The sequence below is a fragment of the Phyllostomus hastatus genome, unplaced genomic scaffold, assembly GCF_019186645.2.
Source record: "Phyllostomus hastatus isolate PE091 unplaced genomic scaffold, TTU_PhHast_1.1 phas_contig_477, whole genome shotgun sequence".
Lineage (NCBI taxonomy): Eukaryota > Metazoa > Chordata > Mammalia > Chiroptera > Phyllostomidae > Phyllostomus > Phyllostomus hastatus.
Window position 1 is genome coordinate 2,844,214 of NW_025333889.1, and position 23,311 is coordinate 2,867,524.

General features: G+C 63.3%; 1 protein-coding gene across 9 annotated transcripts in view; it reads right to left on the minus strand.

The window, feature by feature from the left end:
- The window catches only part of AGAP1 (ArfGAP with GTPase domain, ankyrin repeat and PH domain 1), a 333,220-nt gene that overhangs the window by 210,203 nt on the left and 99,706 nt on the right, over window positions 1-23,311 (minus strand). For 5 of the 9 annotated variants that reach the window (XM_045845686.1, XM_045845683.1, XM_045845680.1 and 2 more), the window contains exons 2-7: window positions 20,514-20,572; window positions 16,176-16,263; window positions 15,504-15,515; window positions 7,568-7,653; window positions 5,057-5,198; window positions 2,277-2,411 (exon numbers count right to left, since the gene is read on the minus strand). In XM_045845686.1, the coding sequence (XP_045701642.1) occupies window positions 2,277-2,411; window positions 5,057-5,198; window positions 7,568-7,653; window positions 15,504-15,515; window positions 16,176-16,263; window positions 20,514-20,572 (522 nt within the window). The remainder of the gene's footprint in view (window positions 1-2,276; window positions 2,412-5,056; window positions 5,199-7,567; window positions 7,654-15,503; window positions 15,516-16,175; window positions 16,264-20,513; window positions 20,573-23,311) is intronic. The other 4 variants (XM_045845687.1, XM_045845689.1, XM_045845688.1 and 1 more) reach the window with 1 other exon arrangement.

The window sequence follows — 23,311 nt, forward strand, 5'->3', positions numbered from 1 at the left end:
CGCGCCGACAGTTCAGACAATCGCTCTGCCGGAAACAGCTCACTCCCGACGGGCGACTTGAAGCAAATCAGCCGATACTCTCAGGAGACAATTCCCCTCTGAAAGGCCCGGTCCAGGCCCCAGGCCCCAAGCTGGGGGTCCAGTCCAGGGGGAGCGCCTCTGGGCAGGGGCCGAGACTTTTCTGAGCCTCGACGTCCAGCTCTGAACGTACAAGTGTTTTTCCTCCCTCCGGGCTGGAAATGGACCCTGCCGGTTACTGGTTCCAAGGCCGGAGTCCAGTCCCACTGCAGGAGCAACTGCTCTGACCACTAACAAACGAATGGGTGATTTGACCACACACACGTGCTACATAATCATCATACAAAGCATGCAAAATAACCGCCACTTTGCTTTTAAACTCATGTTTGTGACGGCGCTCAGAGGCTGAGACCACAGTCGGCACAGAAGCTGCGATAGCACAGGCGCCGTCCCCCCTGCAGCCCCCGTGACCTGAGCCCCTCACGGGAATGGGCTCCTTCTGACCTCCCAGGGAGCGTGCACGCAAGCCCCGCTCAGCCTGCGCGGACCACAGGGAGCGTGCACGCAGCTGCAACCAGTGAACGGCCACCTGAGGCGGCCCTGGCAACAGAGGCCCTTGGGTGCTGCCGACAGTGGCGTCTGCAAAGGCGCTCCCTCCTCATCTCCCCTGGCCGGGGCTGCAACCCGACCACGGCAGTGCGTGCTCCGCACCCGGGCCCCCGCCTGCCCCCCACCCCACTGCATCACCCACTCTGTGTGGGCGTGGGGCTCTCTGACCTTGCCCCCCCCAGGACGGGTTCACTCTGTGAGACCCATCCACGCGTCCTCGGAAGCTGCACGCTGGGCACAAACGCACCAGCAAAGCGATAGCAGTGCGACACACACTCACCCCACAGCTGGACTCGGTCCCTCCCGAGCTGGGGGCGAGCGAGCATTCTGTAAAGGCCAGAGAGCGGCCACCCCAGGCTCCGGGGGTCCCGGGGCCTCCGGAGCCGCAGCTCAGCTCTGCGGTGAGAAGCAGAGCGGCCCAGCTTGTGCGGCCCAGGCACGGCAGGGCGACCACCAGGGTCTGTTCTCGAAGACAGGCCGCTGGCTGGACTTGGCCCCCCACTGCACGGGCCCGGGGGTTGGGGCTCTAGGTCGGCAAACTGGGACCTGTCAGACCCCGGAGAAGCCCAGGTGCCTCCCTGTCCAGTGCCCCACGGTCTCACTGATGTTCGCAGAGCCACCCGGCGGTCCCCGCATGTGGCCCGAGCACGCCCCGTGAATGTGAGGGGCACGGTCCTGGAAAGTGAATGAAAGACTACAGCCAGTACCGCATTCCTGCAACGTCACCCGGAAACCAGTCTGGACAGTGAGAAGAAGGGCAGGTACATGTCCTGTTTAGGGGAAGTTACCGCTTTACCAACACGGGCATCTGCTCACCAGGGCCGGTGCACGGCACGGAGCCCGGGACCCCCGGGCGGCTGGGGCAGCCCCTGAAGGGCAACCCCACGCTGGCTGTCTGCTCCGCCTTGACTCCTGTGGCACCAGAGCAGGGAATGGGGGTGGGGGAGCAGGGGCAAGAAGGTGGGGGCTGCCACCAGAAGGGGAGGGGACCTGGGTTTACTTCCCAAGAGTCCCATCAGAAGCAGACCGGCTGCCGGGAACACGACCTCCCAGATGCCTCCAGGCTAGAGCCCACCTTCCGCCCCACCATCTCTCACTGCCATCACCCTACCCCCTCCTCCCACCTGGCTTAGGGATTATCCGTGTGAGCAGCCGTCCTGCCTGGGAACCACCCACCCCACCCCCAAGAGCATCCTCTCTGAGCGGCTGCTGGGGGCAGGCGCTCGGTCACCCCTGCAGACCACACCGCCTCCCGGCCCCGAGCCCGAGGGTGTGGTTTTGGGGTTTTTTGCCCCAACTCAACCCTTCCTCTTTTCAGCTCCCTGTCCGCAAAGGCCAACACGAAACGCCCGAACCTTTTTAAAGGGACGGCCTGAATCAGGAGGGGCGAACGGCTGTGCAGAAGAAATGGCGCCGCGTGTACACGTGCCCGACATGCGTGTAATGAGTAGTCTGAGAAAGGAACACAGAATGGCCGCGCGACGTGACACCGAGTCCCCTGCGGGACTGCTCAGAGCCGAGTGCGGCTGCACCTTCGGGCAGCGGCTCAGGACAGAACGGAGGCCCCGCCCCCCAGCAGGGCTGACTCCGCCCCCTGTGCAGACCCGAAGGTGGCGCTGCGCTCCCGGTGGCGGTGGCGGAGCACTCACCGTCCTGGAAGACGCGCTCCACGTTCAGGCCGTAGGTGGCGCACGTCTCGTAGTAGGTGCAGCGCTTCAGGTCGCTGGAGAGCTTCCGCGCCCGGGCGTCGTCGATGACCCGCGGGTTGGTGGAGCTGATGGCGTCTGGAACACAGGAGCGCGGGCGGCAAGGAGGTGAGCGCGGGCAGCTGCCGCTCCTCCCCCAGCGGCAGGTCGCGAGGAGCTCGATGCCTGCGCCTTGCCTGCGCCGAACCCGCAGTTTTCAACCGCAGTCTGCCCCCGAAACAACCCCTCGCACGCCAGGCCAGGCCCCATTACCAGGAATCTGCAGAGACTAGAGGACCCTGCTTCTGAAACGGAAGGGGAAGACTGCCCAGAGCTCCGGAAGGAAGGGGGGAGCATGAAAAGTGGCCCTGCAGGGAAAGACGTTAACAAGGGGAAAGCCCTCGGGGAGCCCACACAGGGGTCGGCTCTGGTTCCAGACAGAGACCTCAGTGCGCAGAGCAGGCAAAAAAAAAAATCTGCGCTCTCATGGCGGGGGGTGGAGGGGTGTCCAAGTCACACTGGGGTGGTGGGGGCAGAAAATAATCCAAGTGCATGGTGGGGACCAATGTAGGACGCTGCCGAGAGCTGAGCCGGCAGGGGTGGGTGAGGAGGTCCCGGAGCCCCGCCTTCAGGAGCGGGGAGGGGGTCCCCGGCCACCGCCCTGGCGTCCCACCAGGCCAGTGGACAAAGGTGTGATAGACACGCAGGCTTTGCGGGAAGCCGGTTTACGAGCCGTTAAGGAGCGGCCAAGGGGGGACCCTCCAGAGGCCCACATTTGGTCACCTTCATGTGGGCGGAGCTTCCTCGGTGCTCTGGGAATCAGGGCTCTGGGGAGGGGCGGAGGGTGCCCCAGGAGAGCGCCCCCCCCACTGGTAACACCATGTATGCAGACACCATGTCTGCCCGGCACGAACAAAGCCTCAGGCACATGGAGGGGACAGCAGACAGACCTCCACCTGCCCACCCCGCAGACACAGTCAAGGAAAGGGACCCAAGGGCCGGACCTCCCACTCAGCGCCCACTGCAGGGCGTCCCCAGGGCCTCCGTGGGGCCACCCAAGGCCCCCAGCAGACACTCGGACTGCCGGGCGGGAGGCTTGGTCGTGCCCTCCTTTGGCCGGGACACAGAAGGTCAGGCAGGGCTGCCGCGGGGAGACAGGTGCTCCCGCACCCAGGCAGGACTTCAGCGAAGCTGCCCGCGTGGCGTGATGAAAGGGACCAGAGCAGCCGCTTCACTGACACTCGCGTGCCGTGGGCGCTGGGGGAGCCTCGCGCAGACTGCTCCGTGGGACCCTTGCCAGAGCCCCAGGGGTCGCAGCCAGGAGGCAGGAGCCTCGCTCAGAAATGCCCTGGGCAGGAAGACACTGGAATGGATTCACTTCATCTTTCAGAAGCTTTAAGCAGGACCTGCCGTACACAAGCTACCCACTCCAAAACGTGATTAAGAATTTCCAAGTCACCAATTCAAGCCAATTCTGTGCTTTGGAACAGGGACTTTTTACAGGCGCGTCCTGTTTCCTCCTGGCCACTAGAGGGCGCTGAAGGCACACGCACAAAAACACACTCTCTTCTATTTGCTTTTAGGTTAAATCTCCTGAAGGTTTTAGTTATTGGACCACTAGCCATTTAAAAATATGCTTTAAAAAAAAGGCTGTGGGGGGAATGGGGGGGCGTGTTCTCTCCTTGACAGCCCGACCGTAACCCCTCACATCTGGTGCACCGAGGAAAGGCTTGCAGTCCCCTCCGAGGGCCAACATGCACCCCGGCTCTGAGACCGGGATCCCTCGACCCCCCAGCCGGGGGCCTGCCATGGCAGCCGGGCGCCTGCTGGGCTCTGCGCACCCCGACCCAGCGCAGCGGGGCAGCTGGCCGCTGCTGCCTGTCCAGACAGCCAGCTCTTGTCAGGGGGTCTTGTCGGGCGTGGAAGGGCCGACCCCTGCTAATCCTATTTTTATTTTGTGTTTGTTTTATGTGTATGTTTTCTGTTTTTGTTTTCTTTTTCAACAGGCTCACTCTAAAGGAATTAACAAAAATAGGTTATGAGCCAAAAACTGAGGAAGTAATCCAATTTTCCTGGACGTGACTTTTTTTTTTTTTTTAACTTACCTGTATTTGTCACAATGCAGTTTTAAGGGTAACCTTCCTCTGATTTTTAAAAATCTGACTTTTATGGGGTGGACACCAGGGTGTCAGCGAGTCTGTGGCCGAGGCAGGGACCCTCCCCCGGAGTCGCTTTGGCGAGAGAGGTTTTAAGTGGCCAGGAAGAAAACAACCAGCGTGCTCACACAATACGATTCTCCACTGTCTGGGGGGCCAATTAGATTTAAGATAAAGATGATGAGATATTAACAAATAGAGCAAAGTGAAACAGTTGCAATATGCCAGAAGCCAGCATTATTTTAAAGGGGCCCCAAAGGTGAGTCAACATAAGCCTTTTAGATTGCTTATGCACTTTATATAACAGAGAATTAACAGAAACACAGAACAGAAAACAGATTTTATTTTTTCTAGGGCACTCCGGGGGGCTGCGCACGTCACGTTGAGGCAGCTCAGTGATTTCTCCGCAGAAGCGACTCGGGAAATGGGGCAATTTCACGTTCACTGTCAAAAGTGAGCCTCTGGTGGGAAACTGCATCTTTGCAAATCCCTCCACGCCGAGCACAGAGACACGCCCACACTCACACGGGGCCCCGCCGCCGGGACCCCACACGCGTGGACGCGCGGCCGCCCGCACGCGCCACTCACCCTGGGTGCCCACCAGGACCAGCGGGACGTCGCCCGTGTTCCGGTAGCTGGCCATCCGGCTGTAGTAGTGGTACACGGTCTGGAAACTGATCTCGTCTTCCAGGCTGAAGACAAATATGACAGCATCCACCCACATGGCAAACTGGGGAGAGAAGAGGGGGAGGGAGCTCAGGAGTTGAGCGAGAGCCTCGCATCGCCTCTGGGAGCACACGCACACCCGTGGTGGACGGATGCCCCCTCCCACCTCGCCTCCCCCCACCAAGTCCGGCCAAGTCCGACGCCCGACTTCACGGCGCCCGGGGTGCCACGGCTTCGCCAGCACCCTCTCGTCCTGAGCACGACATGCCTGGTGCGGGACCCTTGTCCCCTTCCCACCCAGGACGCTCCAGAGAGTGCCGAGGAGGCACTCTGACCCATGGGACGCCCACCCTCTGTCCCAACTGCAGTCCTGCAGACGGAAGGCACCAGAGCCTTTCTGGGGACACGCTTTCGGTTTCACACCCAACCCCCCGGTGAGCCCCCAGGGAGCCTTGCTGGGCCCTGTGAGGTGGACAGTCCTCCCCTGGGCTCCCACAGGCTCCTCAGAACCACCGCCCCGCCCAGGGCCTTCGCCCCCGCCCGAGGAGGTCCTTCCTTGTAAAGCTCGGGCACCACGAACTCCTGCAGCCCCCTGCGAGGGCGTCGTGCGTTGTTACAGAAACGACCAAACTTGATGAAAATCAGGGAGAAAAATTGAAACCCAAGGGCGGCCTGACTCTTGTGCCATTTCCTTCTTGTTTTACCTGCATCCAGGCGAACCCACCCCAACCTGCTTTCCCGTAAGTAACCGCACTGTCCGGCTCGAGCCGTCCCCTGCGATGCCCACGGCAGCGCGCACGGTCGGAGCCCAGGGAACGGGGGTCCTCTCCTCGGCAGCCCCCCGCGTCACCGGGACGGGGCCGGAGTGGCACCAGACCCCCCGCTCTTCCCCGCTGAAGGGGAGTGTTTAAAACCCCATTTCCTTTCTTGAGAAGAGCCTGCAGCTCCCACCTCAGTTCCGGTGGCCAAGGGACCGGCTCTCACACATCTGGGGAAATTTTCAGTGGGCTAAGCTCCGACATCCCCATATAAATGCAGGATGTACCAGTTACGGGAGAACACCTGACATGATAAAACTTCAATAGACCTCAAGTTCGAATGACAAACTCAAAAGTTAAATGAGGACAAGAACTCAGAAACGGAGAATCCTGACAGGCCAGAGCCGACCTGACCGAACCTGATGTCCGTCTGTCCCGAGGCCCCGAGGACCAGTGACAGGGCCCCCCCTTTCTCCTTGTGGAGGGGAAGGGCACCTTCAGATGCGCGGGGTGGGGGTAGGGGGTCCCTGGGACCGGCCCTCATCTCCCAAGACCGAAGCTGCCATGGTCCAAACCTCCGTCCACAGGACACGCAAACAGGACCGTAACCTCTCCAGGGGCAGCTGACTGCCCGGCACCCGTGGGTGGTGGGCTCCATGGACACCCCGCCCCAGCTTCCCCAGCAACCGCCAAACAACCACAGAGCGAGTTCCCAAGCAGAAGTTTCGGACTAGCCTAGGACGGCACCCGCAGCCACACTCTCTCCGGATTTCACCCACGAGGCCACCGGCTGGGGGCGGAGTGCCCGCAAGGACACGGCGTCGTGAAAACGCAGCCCCACGTGCACGTGGGGGGGCGCGCCTGGAGGCGGCTTTCTCCCGGGCACAGGCAAGTGCACTCTGCCCGCCGCGCACGAGGCCCCTCACAGGTTTGGAAGGCTCCGCCCTGCCACCCCCCAGAGCAGCAACCTTCAGGGTGGGCTCCAGGCCAAGCAAGGCTCCGGAGAGAAGCTCGACTTAAATAAAGGACCGGCCCCGGGGGAACTGAGCGAACACTTCCTCGTGGCCGGAGGCCAAGGTGGAAACCCCACCCCAGCATGGCACTGCCGCTACCTCGGGGCGCTGGACGGGGCGTGCCCGGAGTCCCAGAGCTGACCCCTGACCCCTGACCCTGGCAGGCGCCCCTGACCCGGCTGGCGCGCACGCCGTGCCTGGCGGCACGCACTGTGTGAGCCGGACGGTGGGCACCCCCGAGAAGGGCGTTTCCCCACGCACGCTTTCTCGGGTCCGGGGTGCCGGCCGCTCGAGGAACCGTCAAAAGAAACCACGCTACGCTGCACGCAGGTTCCCAGAGGCTGACTCGGGAGGGGGGCACGCGGAGGAGGGGGGACCTCAGAAACTTCCAGACGTCAAGTCAACCGAGCTGACAAACCAGTGCCTCCCCTTCATCTTAAAACCAGGAGAGTGGCCATCAGCCGCACGGCCGGGCCTCCCTCGGGGCCTTATCTGGAGAAGAGCAGAGCTGGCGTCTCGGAGACGGGAGTTTCGTGGCGTTCCTCCGTCACCTTCTGCTGAGCGCACCGAACCAGTTCCTAAGCCCAGCTCCAAGGCCGGTGGTCAGAACCAGCCGGGCACCGGGCAGGCGGAAAGGCGGCCCGCTGGCGTGTAATACTCACCTGCGCCTCTGGGGGGCCCCCTTCATCTCTAATCAGCAGCAGATAGCTCTGTCCGTCAACCACAATCTCTTTCTTGAATCTGCCACCTGCCACACACACACAAAAAATCTCGTTACGCAGGAAAGACGGGGCGTGCGGGGAGCAGACAGACGTGGGCTTCGCTTGTGGGAAAATACACCCGGGGCCGTCGCCCGGGGGGCCGCCCTGTGCCTTTAGGAGTGGGTGTCGGAGCTGCCTCCGACGACCGCTGGGTCTCGAAAGACCTGAGCTCAGATTTGAGTATCCGTCTTAAAGAACCGGTGTCTGTTTCTGGTTAGAACGCACAGCCCTGCCCGCAAGGCCAGGGCGACGCGTGGCTGAGAAGAAGGGCGGAGTTTTAGCGTGTGCGTCCCTCCGGGGAGCCTCGCCCGCTGGGCGCACCGGGATGCGCAGGGCGCAGAGGCCGAGAGCCCCGAGACGGTCACTCTCTGGTTCTGGTTCGGTTTGCAAAAGAAACGAATTGGCCGCGCCCGTCGGGGGCTCGGGCTGCGACGTGCTGGCGAGTTCGAGGGCCGGGAACCTGTATTCTCCTCAAGGGAAACCCAGTTCTTGGTGCGGACACAGAACGCCACAGGATGGTGTTTCGCAGTCACAGCGCACAGGGAGGGGAGGGTGCCGACTACCACACACGGTTAGACAGAAACTACGGATGGCAGCCCTGCGAGGGGCGACAGAGCGGTGCAGCAGGCGGGCGGGGAGGCGTTAGGACCGGGCGGGTTAGTGGGAGGCCACCAGGAAGCCCCGCGGGACGAGGCGGGAGGGGCGGCCACGCGGAGGTGGCAAGGGCCGTCTGCAGACATCGGGTGGGGGCTCCCCGAGGGGCCACGCCACAGCCACAGCCACAGCCACAGCCACGCCCGTCTCCCAGCCCTGCCCTGGACCAGCTGGCCAGACAGCAGAGGTCGACCGCCACTCCGGGCCCCTCTGCCTCTGCGCAGAGAGGCCACCTTCCGGGACTCGGGGCTCCGAGTCCACCCCGGTGAACCCTCACCTGGTGAGCCCTCGCCGGGGTCCCGAGCTCCCTTCTAAGAGAGGGAGTGCATCGGTCCCTGCTCTCCCTCTCAGCTCCTGGCACAGACGCCTCCCGGAACTCCGTCACAACCCCAAAACACCAGGTGCTGGAGAGCCAGGGGCAGGACCGCCCATCGACCCCAGAGCCTGCCCGTCAGGGCCTCTGCCACCCAGAGGCCCATTTCACTTCTCCACCAGTGGCCCGACGAGGGGGACCTTCCATCCCGGCGTCCGGGGTCCGGATGCCGGGAAGCAGGCACCAGGGCCCCCACTGCGGCCGGCTGCTGTGCAAGGTGCCGGTGAGCCGGCCAGAGTGCGCGTGCGCACCCACACACACACTACACAGGCACACACATCCGCTCCCACACTCCTCTCTGGGCGCCGCTGAAGAGACAGGTGACATGCACTTGCTTTGCCGGGTGTTGGTTTGTTCAGTAACAGAAACCAAAGACAACTTCTCCGTATTAAAACCAAACAGATAATCTCCCATGCCGATCCCTCTCCACACCGTCGCCAAAGGAAGGGCAGAGCCTGCAGAACCAGTAAGCAGGAAACACTCCCGGGGGCGCAGCAGACCCGGGTCCAGACGACTCACTCACGGTCCCCAACCATAATCGCCAACTCCTCGTAAGTAAGAGACCTTAACGCCCCCTCCCAGCTGGGCTGTGGTGACCACAGAAGGAGCCAGGAGACACGGGGCACCAGACAGGAGCCCCCCCTCCTCCCCCACTGTGACAGCCACGGGACTGAGCAGCCAGCTCCCTGCAGGCCCTGGAACCGCCCACGCCTCCGTCAGCGCCCCGGGAAACTAGCACACCCCCCGCTGACAGGTTCCCGCCTCCCGCCAGCAGACTCGCCCCGTGGAGGTGTGCACGCTCCATCTCCCCCCTCTCCCGCCTCGTGCTCTGCGGTGGTCTCTGGCTCGGCAGCCTTGAGCCCAGGACCTCACACCTAACTTCGTCACCTCTGTAAGGTGGGAAAATTCCTTTTTACATCTGAGGCCCCCTCTGGTTCCAAGAACACTGCTCTACATGCCCCTCCCCCGAGATACAGCGCACCTGGGACAACTGCAATAGAACAACAGAAAAAAGATACAGTGTGCCTTTTCAACATTCTCTGCTTGCGAATGCCAGCCACTTGCAATGGGCTTGTATGATTCCTGCTGGTACACGTGCATGAAGAAATGAAAATGAAATACTTGTATCCATTTGCCACGAACCCAAAGACTTAGTAAGGAGGTAAAACTCAGCCAGGTGCTAAGCACCCCGGCTGCGAGGAAGGAGGGACGGGATGAACACGAGGTTCGGCTAAAACACACGTCCCTGTACCCCACTGAGGGCCGGCAGGCTCCCCAGCAGCAGCTCTGGATGCGGGGTGCTGGGGTTCGGTCAAGCGGCTGGATTCCTCGTGCAGCGACGCCGAGACCAGACGGGACAGAGCCACGATGGGCCTCTGACGTGCGTGGGCACGCGCCAGCGCCCCCTCTGCGCCACATGCTGCTTTCAGGGGGGAGGGGCGAACACAACCTCCCCCACTCCAAAAGGGGGTGGGGGAGGGGGCCCTGAGTAAACCGCGCCACAGACACTGGGCGTCTGTGTCTGTCACGCTGGCTCACTGGACCGAAAGCTGTCAGCGCGCCACCAACCGCCCACACGCCACCACAGTGTCGGTGATCCCGGCAGCACCTGACAAAGCACTTCCTGCCCATGGCACCTCCATGACCTGGGGTGACACAGAGGCCACCACCGACACCCAGTCTCTGGTGCAAGACACAGAGGTGCCCCCATGGGAGCCACGGCCCCGGGCCGGCCCGCGGCAGGGAGTCCCGGGCCACGCGGCCTCCTGCCGTCCTCTCTTCCCGGAACCTCTGCTCAGGCAAGCCTGCCCGACGCCGCCCTGCCGCACGTGGGGCCCCGCGGCCCCGCTGCGACTGTCAAGAGGCCGCGGGGCGGCCTCGGGAACGTGGGGGCCGCCGTGTCCTTACTCCACGCACTGTGCAGGAGGGGCCGTCTGCGGCCCCAAACTCAGCCCCGTGCTGGGGAACAGGACCAAGAAACCCACCTGCCTGTCGCTTTGTTTCGCTTTTACTTTCACTGTTCGTTTGCACGTTCCCTCACGTGCAAGCCAGCAAAGAAAACTGGTCTTGCAGGTGGAACTCCGGGGGGCCGCTTCCCCTCTGCACAGGAAAGGGGAGGAGCTCTATCCCAGCACCGGAGTGGGACGCTGCCCATCGGCCACGGCCCTGCCCTCGGGTGCGGGCCGGCCTCGGGTAGGCCCTGGCGGGGGCCGGTCTCCCCCCGCCACAGCTCAGAGGTTCGCATCCCCCCAAGACGTCTTCACCCGTTTGCCTGACGCTTTCTCCTCCTCACTGATCCCCAGATTGCGCTGCGTCCTGAAGTCCAGTGGGACCAGAGGGCCGCGGCGGAGGGACAGCGACCCTTTTTACTTCTCCCTACGGGAATGCTCAAACATTTCTATCGCAAACATGCCGGGAATTTTTAAAAAATTAATTCTACTCTTTTAGGTTTGATAAAAACACTAATGTCAGAAACTTGCTAACATTTTTGGAGAGGTTTTATATTGTGACCTTTAAAAGAAATGGCAGACCACATGTTATTTTTACACTGGGAAAACATTTCATCGGTAACATTTTAGTTGACCAAGTTTGACCAAGTCAGATTTCATCTCCTCTGCCAATTTTTTTTTAAACTCACAGATTTTTTTCTTCTTAAGTAACTACTGTGAAACGCACCGACAAGAAGGGCCGCGTGTGAGGCGGCTGCTGTGGTCTCCACGGCGACACTCGGGTGGCGGCCGTGGGGACAGGAGGACTCCCGGGGAGGCCGGGTCTCTGAGGAGCCTGTTTAACCGACACCGAAGGTGGTGGAGACTGATGGCTGGCCAACGGGATCCAGGGTGGCCGCCTGTCCCTTCTGTGGTGCCCCGACCGTGAGGGGCTCCTGCCTCAGGAAGCCCCAGCCAGCGGGGGGCTCCCCGCACCCCACGTCTGACGGGCCTGAGAGAGGGGGAACCCGGACTGTGCGGCCGCCCCAGAGCAGGGCCGGGGCAGCGCCCACCTCAGCAGGGAAGGGCCGGCGGGGCGGGGCGGGGCGGGGGGGGGGGGGCGGCGGGGACAGCAGGCCCAGAGCGGCAGGAGGGGAAGGGGAAGTGGGAGGCGGCGGCAGGAAGGGGGCGAGCGAAAGCACAGCCAGTGGAGGAGAAAACGAGCCCCGGAAAGCAGAAGGAAACCCCTCACAAGTGCTTCCACGCCCCACGCAGCTCCAGGACAGGCAGGCAGAAAGACGAGGACTCGGGGGAGGGGGGGGTGACACGGGACGTGATGGGGGGGCGGGGGAAGTGGAGAGCCCCGAGCTCAGGGTCAGCCTGAGGGTCCTCCTTGCTGACTTGGACCCCACCTGGCTTTAAACCCTAGCTGCGGAAACCCTCTCCCCACCCCGAGACCCAGCCTCCCCACCAGAGTCAGCAACCACTGAGACCCCCGAGGGAGCAGAAGGCAGGAGCCCGGACCTGACCGACGGTCACAGGTCATGACCTCTGCGGGTTAAAGGGCACGTCTTGACCTGAGTCAGGTCTCAGCCCCCGAGCCCCGAGGTGGAGCGACCCCCTGGCTACTCTCCCACGAGAGCACACCGAGGGACCTGGGGACAGACCTCAGAGCTGTCCTCAACACCTGGGGGGCGATTCGTCACCCGGGCCTCACCTCCGGCCAATCAGCTCCCAGCGCCGCCCCGAGCGCCCTAGATTCAGTGCCCTGCGACCTGCCCTGCGGAATCCGTCACCCACTGCCCTCGGGGAGTCCTCCATTCTCCTGGGTGACGTTTGTCATGACAAAGGGGCCACACGTTCCTCCACCTCCATTCCCGGTGTCCGGCGTTTGGGCTGTGCAGCCCCAGGGGCCCAGCCCCTGCTGCCCTGTAACCGGGACCAGAAAAACTGCAGGAGGAGCAACTACGGTGTGAAAAGGGACCAGAGAGACATGGCCAAACACTCGGTTTCCCACATTGAGAAACGGCTTGAAACAAACCCAGTCCATGAGATTGAAGGGACAGAAATGAAGTATTTGGAAGCTAACGGGCAGGCACGCGGCAGCAGCAGCCCCGCGGAAGGAGAGCGCGGCGTCTCCGACAACCACCCCCGACAGACCACCTGAAGGCTCTCCGGAGAGGACGCGCAAGGCCGCTCTCCTGGAGCGCAGGACGACCTCCACCCGCGGATGAAACGACGCTCCGGACAGAGCCACAGAGACCCGCCGTGGCTGTGAGGGTGGGACAGCGGAGGCCCTGGGGACGGCCCTGGAGCACCTGCAGCCAGGTTGGAGCTCCTCACCCAGAGCACCACCCATCCAAGGGGCCGTCTCCGGAGGATGCAGAGATTTTTGAGAACGGCTTGTTGAAGCACGTCCTGTGCGTCCATAACTGGCTTTGAAGCTGTACCGCAGTAACAGCCGAGGGATGTCACACACCGAGAGCCCAGGCCCATGTGACGGGCGGGCTGGACGCCGGGAGGGCTTCTGTTCGGGGTTCGGCTTGGGACTTCCAGTCCCCCCATTCCCGCTGCGTCCATGCTGTCGGACCTGGCTAGTGGACGAGCAGCCCGAGGTTGGAAACAGGCCGCCCTGGCTGGTGTGGACTGAGCGCCGGCCTGCGAACCCAAGGGTCGCCGGTTCAATGCCCAGGCAGGGCACAGGCCTGGGTTGGAGGCCAGGTCCCAGTGGGGGGCACGTGAGGAGCAACCACACATGGATGTTTCTCTCCCTCCCTTCTCCTCTGCAAAAATAAATAAAATCTTAAAGTAACAACAATATAATCTTTAAAGAAAGAAAAACCGGCGGATGTACACATGTCTAACGTGCCATCTGTGGGGAACCACGTTTACGTGACATTCAGCAAACGAGACCAAAGCTAATAGGAGGCAGAGGCGGCCGTCAGACCGGAACCGGGGACAACTCTGGGGCCCTGTCCTGTGTTCACCGAACCAGCCGCACTGCCTTGTCCTTCGTCAGCCGCGAGTCCTGAATGTATCAGCCGGGACAAGTGCCAGGGCTTCGGTGGTCTGCGTGCACCTGGGCGGGGATGCAGGGCAGCCCCACGCCGCCGCCCGTGAAGACACTTCTCAGGGACGGCCCACAGGGGCGGCGGCCGGCACCGACACACTCCACGGGACCGGAAACCACCGCACCGAGACGGGCGCACTGACGGGGGGGAAAACACCTCCGTGTGTGGGGACAGCGGGAAATCAAGGCTTTTCTCATCTGCTTCCAGAAACAACCGCCACGGTTCCTTCCTGCTGCCATCTGGAGGCCCACCCAGGCCCCGTGGACAGGAAGCAGGAGTCGGCTCCCCAGTCTGGTTCAGGGGACAAAGGCGGGGCCACCTGCCTGCGTCCGGGCAGGCACGGGTGGCCGGCCCCTGGGGAATGGGGACTCGAGGGGGCGGAGGGGCTTCCAGGCACAAGTCAGCCCCGGAGGCCCCAGTGAAGGTCAGCTGGGGCGCACCCCCGCAGGCAGGCCACTCCGAGCTCCCAGCACCCCGAATCCCCTTGCCCTGGAGGCAGTCAGCGAGCGGGCCGGGGCCAGGCGGCCGTGGGCCATCATGCTGCTGCTCCTGCCCCAGGAGGCCCTGGGCACGGGGCCCTCGGGGGAACGGGACACTTAATCACCCACCGTGCGGAGGAAGAAGGACGCCCTTTCTCACACACACACACGCACACACACGCAGGCTCCCCTACCCTCTGAAATCACACACCTGAAAAGCTGCACACGACGCCACGGAAGTCAGTGGAGTCGAGTGTGGTGCTTGAAAGACCGAAGGATGGACTATCACGAGATGGTGGTCGGGGTACAGCTTTCACGTCCCGTGAACGAGAACATGCAACACAGATGCCTTCGCGCTCCCCGACACGCGAGGCCAGTGGCAAAGACACCGCGGCCGGGCCCCCGGCAAGTGACGAGGCGGGACCCACGCAAAGGGGAGAGGCGCAGCCGCAGCGCAGGTGACACGGGGCGGGGGAGGCGTCCCTGAGTGAGACCACCGGCGACCCCGGCGCCAACCACGCCAGAGGCGGGACCGACTGGCAGAGGGGCACGGGCACCGTGACAAAGTCGGGTGGGGCTGGACTCGGAGCACGGCGGGGGGTGCGGGCGAGGAGGCAACTGTTCCCCTGCAGGCAGGCTGCCCAGGCCACTCCCCCCGACCCCACTGCACGTGTCACCAGCCTCCACAGCAGCCGCACCCACGGGACACACGGAAAACCCGACTCGGGGGAAGTCACAGGCGCGCCGGAGCCGAGGGTGCAGCCGGCACAGGGACAGACCCGGCGGGGGGGGGCAGAAAGCCCACCCACGCTCCGCCCACCGCCCCCCTCTCTCCAGACCACGCAGCCTTCTAGCACCTGCCCGCACTTCTCCCCCTGGACGGCACCTGTCTCCTTCTTGAACCCCACCTGCTCGCCTCTGTGCTCCCCCACCCCGGCCTCCCCGAGCCATATGCTCAGCCTCCCCCTGGCACGGCGGCCGCCACGGGGCTCGTGCGCGCTGGCGAAGCCCCACGAACTCACGGCAGAGCCCGGGGCGAGACCAGAGCACCCGCCCCCCCCGCCCTTCCCTGCATGGCCCCGGTCCCCGGGGCAGGGGTTAAACGCTGGAACAGGTGTTACAGGCAACAGGGGAAGCTACTCGGACTACGGCTAAGAACACAGCTAAAGGACGAAACAGGGGGGATGTGGAACTTAAAAAGAAAAAGGCAAAACGAAACCCAACAGGATGAGGCACAGGACGGGGAGGGGGGGGTGGCGCCGAGGCGCGGGGCTCGCCTCTCCGCGCTCTCCGCACGAGACAGGTGCCGCCACGAGGGAAGGGCATAGTTACCTGCGTCCATGTCTGCAAAGAATGGAACAGCCGGTGAGAGAGAGAAGGAACCAGAAATTCAGTGTCTCAGAGTTGGATTCGAAAAGGTTACACGGAGAGAAAACATAACTCAGAAAAACTACACGGGGACTGCGTGGGTGCCTATCGTTGCTGTGCTGCGGTTAAAGCGAAAATAAAAAACTCTTTTATCTGCAGAAGGAAAAACCTGCCGGCACGAGAAATGTCTTACTTCCGTGCAAAATAATCGTGACCTACGTGTAGCACAACACAGAAGGGAGACATACTCCAACACGCGGTTTCCTGAATGGCCCGTGTCCGGGGCTGAGCCACGAGACACGCGAACTACGTCTAAGCTCAGCGTCCAGGGCAGAGCACTGGCCGAGCAGTATCTCGGGGCGTGAGGCTGGATTAACGTCTGCAAGGGCCGCTAGCAGGGAAGAAACGGGTTCGAGAGCATTTCGTGGTCTTATTCTTGCTCCAAATGCTGCGGCGACTCTGACGGGCCGGCTGCACACACTACAGGAGGAACGGTGCACCTAAGGACCTCCCCTGCCCGGTGCCTGGTTCCTCCCTCGACAGCTGACCCGTCAGGGTACGATTCAGGATACAGTTACAGGGAACGTTACAAAGCTAAGCTCTGCTAAGCGCGAGCCCGCCCGCCCGACGGCGTACCTTCGGGAGACTCCTCCTGGACGTAGGTGCCGGTCAGGTAGCGGTGCACCAGCGCCGACTTGCCACTGGCCAGGTTGCCCACGATCCCCTGAAACAGAGCAAGGGACGGCCGTTAGGTCTATGCGCAAGGGACGGCCGTTAGGTCTACGCGAGATCACGGCCACGTGTAGGCTGGAGGGTCAGACACGGGCTGCGGAAGTCCTGCTGGCAGAGAGGAAGGGGCCGAGGCCCCCTCCTGGAGAGTCCACGCGGCGGGTCCACCAGGGAAGGAGCCTGAGCCGGTGCACGGTGCATTGTGAACCCTCTGCACCCTGACCGCGGGGTGCGGGGTGACGTGGGCCACAGCGGCCGACCAGAGCATGTGGGGCTGAGAAGCATGTCCCAGGCATGTCAATCACGGCTGCAGAGTGGGAGCTCGGAGCCGGGTCAGACGAGGGGAAAAGAGCTGCACGGGTGAATGACCCCGAGGGGAGGGCCGGGAGCGGCGTGGCAGGCACAGGCCGAACAAGCGCGAGAGCCAGGCAGCTGCTCTGAACACGGGGAGCTGGCCGAGGGACGGAGAAAGGGGACCCCGGTCTTGCCAGACACAGAGCTCCTCTCGAGAGTCAGGGTGCCGAGAGAGCAAGCTGCAGCGGCCGGGCGGGCGTGCGCGCCGTCGGCTTCACTTAGGCCAAAGCCGTCCTCAGGAAGGGCTCCCGCGACCACGACCAGATGCCTGGGTGGGAGGTGGGCGCCCCCAGCTCCGACGTTCCCGCGAACCTGGGCCTTCCCTTCCCCCGGGTTTGCTCGGGGTCTCCCTCCTCCCCCACCTTCTCCGGGGAGCTGCCTCTGAAGAACACCTTCCCATCTTTCCATCTTTTCCTCCCCCACTAGGAATCTCCCGTCTGTGTTTCAGTGTGACCAGATCCACTTTTTGAGAGAGACAAAGCAAAACAAGAGACCCACCCATGCCTGCCATCTGGAGGCCAGCCCCAGGCAGACTCTCAGCAGCACTGGTTGAATGAGTGCATGAGTGAATGACTGAGTGCATGAATGAATGGACGAGCGCCCGAGTGAGTGAATGAGTGGGTGAGTAAATACACGAGTGAACGAGTGAATGACTGAGTGCATGAGTGAATGAGTGCATGAATAAATGAGTGCATGCATGAGTGCGTGAATGAATGAGTGCACGACTGAGAGCATGAGTGAATGCATGAGTCAGTGAGTGAATGTGCATGAGTGAATGAACTAATGTGAATGAATGACCGAGTGCGTGAATGAACAAGTGATCAAGTGAATGAATGAGTGAACATGAGTGCATGCATGAGTGCACGAATGACAGTGAATGAGTGCACAACTGAGTGCATGAGTGAACACGAGTGAATGAATGAATGACTGGGTGAATGCAATGAGTGAATGAGTGAACAAATGAGTGAGTGAACAAATGAGTGAGTGAATGAACAAATGAGAGTGAACAAATGAGAGTGAATGAACAAATGAGTGAATGAACAAATGAGAGTGAATGAAGAAATGAGTGAACAAATGAGTGAATGAGTGGGTGAATGAGTGGGTGAATGAGTAAATGAGTGAATGAACAAATGAGCGAATGAAAAATGAATGAGTGAATGAACAAATGAGTGAATGAGTGAACAAATGAGTGAATGAGCAAGTGAACAAATGAGCAAACGACCCCGACAGCAGGCAGCCTGAACCGGTGGCTGCACTCCCAGGGCCGAGCGCGGGCCTTGGTGGGCAGAGCCCAAATGAAGCCGTTTCCCTTCCTGCTTCGACCGGGCTGTCTTCCTGCCTCGGGCCCCTGTAACCCCAGAACTTCTCTCCCTATCAGTTATTCTTCCGCTCAAGGGCACCCGCCGTTTGTCAGCTTCACGCTGAGGAACCCGGAACAGTGTGCCACAGAACTGAATCTTTAACTAAGACCAGAGCTTCTCTTCGCCGAGGAGGAAAACGCTCAGCATCACACCCCAGCAGCCGGGCTTTCTGAGCGTGGCAACGGCCCCTCCTCCGTGCGTGCCCACGACTTGCGGAGCTCGGGCCGGCCCCTCGGGAGGCCCAGATCCCTCGGGCCGGGGGCCAGGGGATGGGTTTGCTGGGGCTTGAACCAACCCCCCCTCGGACCGTCCCAGGTGCGCACAGCACGGGCACAGACCAGCAGCCGGCCGAGCAGAGGAAACGAAAGGACGAACGAGGATGCGCCGCCGTCAGCGGCTCAGCTGCCCGGGGCCCAGGAGCCGCCCCCGGGCGCAAACCGGAGTGTGCGTGCTGCTCAGCCGGGGTGTCCTGGCTCCGTGGGGAGCACTGAGGCAGCGTGGTGAAGGTATACTGGCAATTCTGGGACAGAACTACGCATTCCAGGTGGCCAGGGCCGTGACGGCCAGCTGTCGTCACCCTCTGGGCAGGGCCACAGGCCAGCCGGACTCCAGCTCCCTGTCGCCGCCTCCCAGGAGGAAGGGGAGCATGTGTCCCAAACGTCCCCGCTCACCCGCTGCACCTGCCGCTGGCTGGAAAGGAAACCCAGGCTCCCAGTAAGAACTCCAGGTGGGAACTCATGGAACACACACAAGCAGCATGTGACAGGCGGCTGGCCGACACATCCCCTTGCACGGGCTAGGTGCCCGGGGTCTCCACCCTCCTGCTCAGACGGTGGCATCCACTGTGCGCCTGGCACCCAGGGCCCGGCCTGGGGCTCCACGGTGGCACCAACTGCAGCCGTCACCGGTGACCTAACCCCAGCACGACTTCAGGACCCACAAGGCATGGTACCAGCGCTCTTGAGAAGACAGCAAACAGTGAGACTTCTTTCTCTGGCAGATTCCAGAAGACGGGTCTCGAAGGACAACATAAAGAGCCCATTGGAGGCGTGCTATTATATCGCTCAGCTGCTGCGTTCGTGCAAAGGAGTCTTGGGTTCCGAAGGCACTGACCTAAGGGGCCACCTGTGTGTGTGTGTGCAGAGGGGGCGGCACTAGGGCAGGAGACAACCGCAGCCCTGTGGACGGACACACGGGCCGTCTCTGAACAAGGGGGCGCCTTCTGCCGATGCGGGCGGCTCTGCAGCAGGGCACGCCTCTGCCCCACAGGCTGAGCTGTCTGTTGCCACCGCTGGGCCGGTGCCCACCTGCAGGTCGGGGCAGGACGCAAAGAATGCCCCCCTCAAGTCCTGCGGAGTCACTCACACGTCCTCGTCCACGGGTGGGATGGACCCCAGTGGCGAACCTCAGCTAACACTCAGGCAGTCACTCTGGGGGAGCCGAGTCCACACCGCCCCCTGACGGAACCACCTCCGCTTCCCCCAGCCTTCATCTCAGACCGCTGAGCGCTGTCCCAACGCCGGCCGAGGAGGTCTGCGGCAGTGAGCCGCCTCGATCACAGGCCGGCCTGGCGCTGGGGGCTCCGGCGGCGCCCCCGACACTGCTGACTCTCACAACCAGGTCTGTGTCCGAGGGTTCGGACCTCAGCGGGCCGTCAGCCAGTCAGTCGCGTGGCCGCTGGCCACAGGTGGCCATGCCAATTTAAATGGGCAAGAACTTGAAATTCAGCCCCTCCGTCACCCAAGCCACACGTCAGTGCTCCCCAGTCACGCGGGGCAGGGGACGGCGAAGACGGAGCACGTGTCCTCACGGTGCGGGACGTGCTTCCGGCAGGGCTGGCGCAGGCTCAGGCTCCCGCTCACCCCCGGCGCCGCCCTTGCGTGTGACCGGGTGCTCGGGCCAGTCCTTGCGGCCCCCGAGCCCCCACTTCCCCGTCTGCGGAGGGAGTGGTCGGGAGGAAGGGCGGCGACAGGCGAAGCGCCCACCACACGCCCGCACGGAGAAGGAGCCTCGTGGGGACCGTCATCGCTGTTGTCATGGGGATGTCGTTCCCGTGTTCCCGCCCCTGGCAGGACCCGGGGTGGCACTGTGGTCTCACGAGTGAGTGTGTGTGTGTGTGTGTGTGTGTGTGTGTGTGTGAGAGTGTGAGGGAGAGAGGGAGAGGGGGAGAGAGGGAGAGGGGAGAGAGAGGGAGAGAGGGAGAGAGGGAGAGAGGGAGAGAGGGAGAGAGAGGGAGGGAGAGAGAGAGCGAGGAGACACACACACACACACACACACACACACACACACACGACAGCAGACAAAGGACTGACCCCCACGCCCGTGCACAGGAGGCCGAGGCCGCCCTGGCTGGATGCGCAGGCACACGCGGGGCCCCGGCCCTCCCAGGGACACCCCCACCCAGAGGTGAGCTGCACCTCGGGGCCCCGGGGCTGCGGGTCTGAGTGTACTCACAGGTCGCCCCAACTGTGCGGAAGCCCCCCCACCACACACAGGGACACGCGGCCGCCGTGGCCGGGGAAGCACTCACCACTTTGAGCTCCGGGACGGAGCGGCTGAGCGTCCATTCCTGGCTGTTCACGAAGGCGTCTGTAAAAAACAGGAGGGGACACGGAGTGAGACTCGCGGCCGACTGGAGTGCGAGGCCGAGACGCCCCCGGGGGCCGCTTTCCCCACCGGAGGACGGACAGGCTGCCGGTGCACACCACTCTCAGCGGGCCTCACGGCCACCCCAGAGAAAGTGGGGTTCCTGGGCCCCCACGGCGGTCCCGGGGCCGCGTCTGCGTTCTGCCCCCTAAACCGTAAGGCCCGAGCCGCCCAGGACCCCGAGGGGCCGCCGACGGTGACTTTCCTCATCTCCAGGCCCCTGCCGGCCGGACAGGCCCACGCGGCCAGGGGGTCCTGGCGGCCCACGCTCACGGGTGGGGACAGTCGGGAGGCTGCCAGCTCCCCGGGGCTGACCCTGTCAGGGCCGACTGTGCGGTTTCCCGCCACAGGTCACTTGCGCGAACCGCGCCAGCCAAGTCGGGGAGGGGGAGGACTGGGTCCTGAAACCCCATGCTCATGGCGGGACACCCGGCACCGCGGAGCAGAGCGCTCTGACGTCCCGTTCCTCTCCGACGCCCCGGACGCGGAGGACGCCAGGAAGAAGAGGGGGCCCAGCCTGGCTGCAGCCTGCAGCCTCTGCGCAGTGTCTCCCGCCCCCGCCTCACCCCCCACGTGCGGGTCTGGGGGACCCGCTCAACACAGCTGACCCCAGCACCCTCACCTCCCGCGCCCCCATGGGCCACTTCTCACGGGTGAGACCACGGGCCTGGGAGTGGGGCCCAGCAGCCGCTCCAGGGCCCCCGAGCCGACGGCAAACACCTCTCCCCCCAAAGAGGGTGCACTCCCCCCCACGTATTTTCCACAGGTTCACAGTGCTCGTCCCCTCCATCACGTCCACGAAGTAGTCCAGTGACACACAGAATGCCCATGAGACACTGCCTACGAGACCTGTCCCAGGTGCGGCACCTGCCCAGGCCCCAGCGCTCCACGAGTTCTGCAGCCGCCCGCAGCCAGCACTGCCCCGCCCAGCACCGCCCTGGGGAAGCAGGGTCCTGAGAAGCTGGGGCCACGAGCGAGCCGTCAGGAAACACCCTGACAGAAGCTGGGTGGGAAATGCAGGGGAACGGGGGAGGGGGGAGGGGGGAGGGGGGAGGCTGCCCCGGGGTGGTGGGGGGGCAGCGGTAGTCAGCAGGGTGTCTGAGGGGCTGGCACTGAGGGACCAGGACCTGGAAAACGAAGAGCGGACGGCGGGGGACAGTGCCCAGGCCAGGGGGATGGCGAGAGGGGTGTCAGAGACAAGAGGTGACGTGGGCCCAGGTGGTGGAGGTGCGGGAGGGAGGTGGAGGGAGGGAGGGGGGCAGAAAGGCAGAAGGGTGGAGGGGCAGCCCCCCAGATCAACTACGTGAGGGCAGGTGTCCAGGCAATGGGGAGGAGGGAAGGGGGGGCGCCACATCGATGTGGGGGGGGCAGGCGAGTGCGTGGTGGGGTGCGCCTTCACGGATGGTGATCGCGGGCACTGGGGGACCAGTCCCCATGTGGCACCTGCCAGGAGGTCCCCCATTGTCTGGCTTTGGACACACAACACATCTCCCAGAGAAGCCCCCGGGGGGGCATTCGAAGCCGGACTCGCTGTGCGCGCTTGGTGTCGGACCCCCGCTGCGGGGCGGCTCTCAGCCTCTGAGGAAAGCCGTGCGGCCCGGCCGCGCCGTCTACCTGTGGCTGGATGCCTGGCCACTGACCTCTCGAGACGGTGCTCATTTCTCTGCAAAGCTTCACGCACGCTCAATGGTTGCTTCTAGGAAACTTAACTTGGCATCTACACCTCGCCTCGAAGTTTCCCGGGTGTCACCAGCTTCCCGCTGTCCCTGAGCTCAGTCAGGGCTGCACCCCAGTGGGTGAGCTGGGGGCCGGTGGGGGAGGGGCGGCAGGACAGAGGCCGCTGGGAGGACGAGGAGGCAGGAAACTGAGCCTCGGGTCCCCAGAGCAGGGGGCCCGGCTCTCCCCCCTGGAGGCCTCTGCCGCCGACGTGTGCCCTCAGCACCAGGTACCCGAGTGCCCCCCCAGCGCCCTCCATGAGGCCCTCGCCGACAGGGGACCTGGTGCATCCACAGAGGACGCTGGACTAGCTGAGGCCCAGCCTGCTGCGTGGCTGGGGAGGTAGGAGGAGGAGGGGTGAATCAAGGCCGCAGGCTCCTGGGAGCCCCAGCTGGACGCCGGCCCATCCCAGGTTGAGGCCATGGACAGGTCTGGAGGCCGCTGTGCCAGCTGCACACCTGCTTGTTGCCGTGGCAGCACGTGCGCGTCCCCACCTGCGAGCGCGGTGCCCTCCCGGGATGGACAGTGTCCGTCTGCACAGACGCCGCGGCGGGCGGGAAGGTCCCAGCATGCTGCCCCTACCTCAGAGCTGGGGTCCCTGGTCCCTCCGGAGGGGGTACTGTCCTGGGCCCTGCCCCACCGAGGGCAAGAAATCGGGAGGGAGGGGCAGAATCTTCCAGTCGACAGCCCCCACCCACTGCTCTCAGATCCCAGCTCACGGCCTAATCGTAGAAAACTGGGGACCGACTTCCAGGAAGGCTTCTGGCACATCTAAAATAGCAGCCGGGACCCCTGCCAAACCCGCAGGCCCGGACTCACTGTGTGCACGCGGCCGGATTTAGAGCGCTGAACATAAAGCCACCGATGCGGACTTCTCAAAACCAGGACTGGACTGGACTGGGGGGGGGGGGGGGCGGGGAAGTCAGGAGCAAAGAAGAAACACAACTGTTCACCCAGGGATCCGGC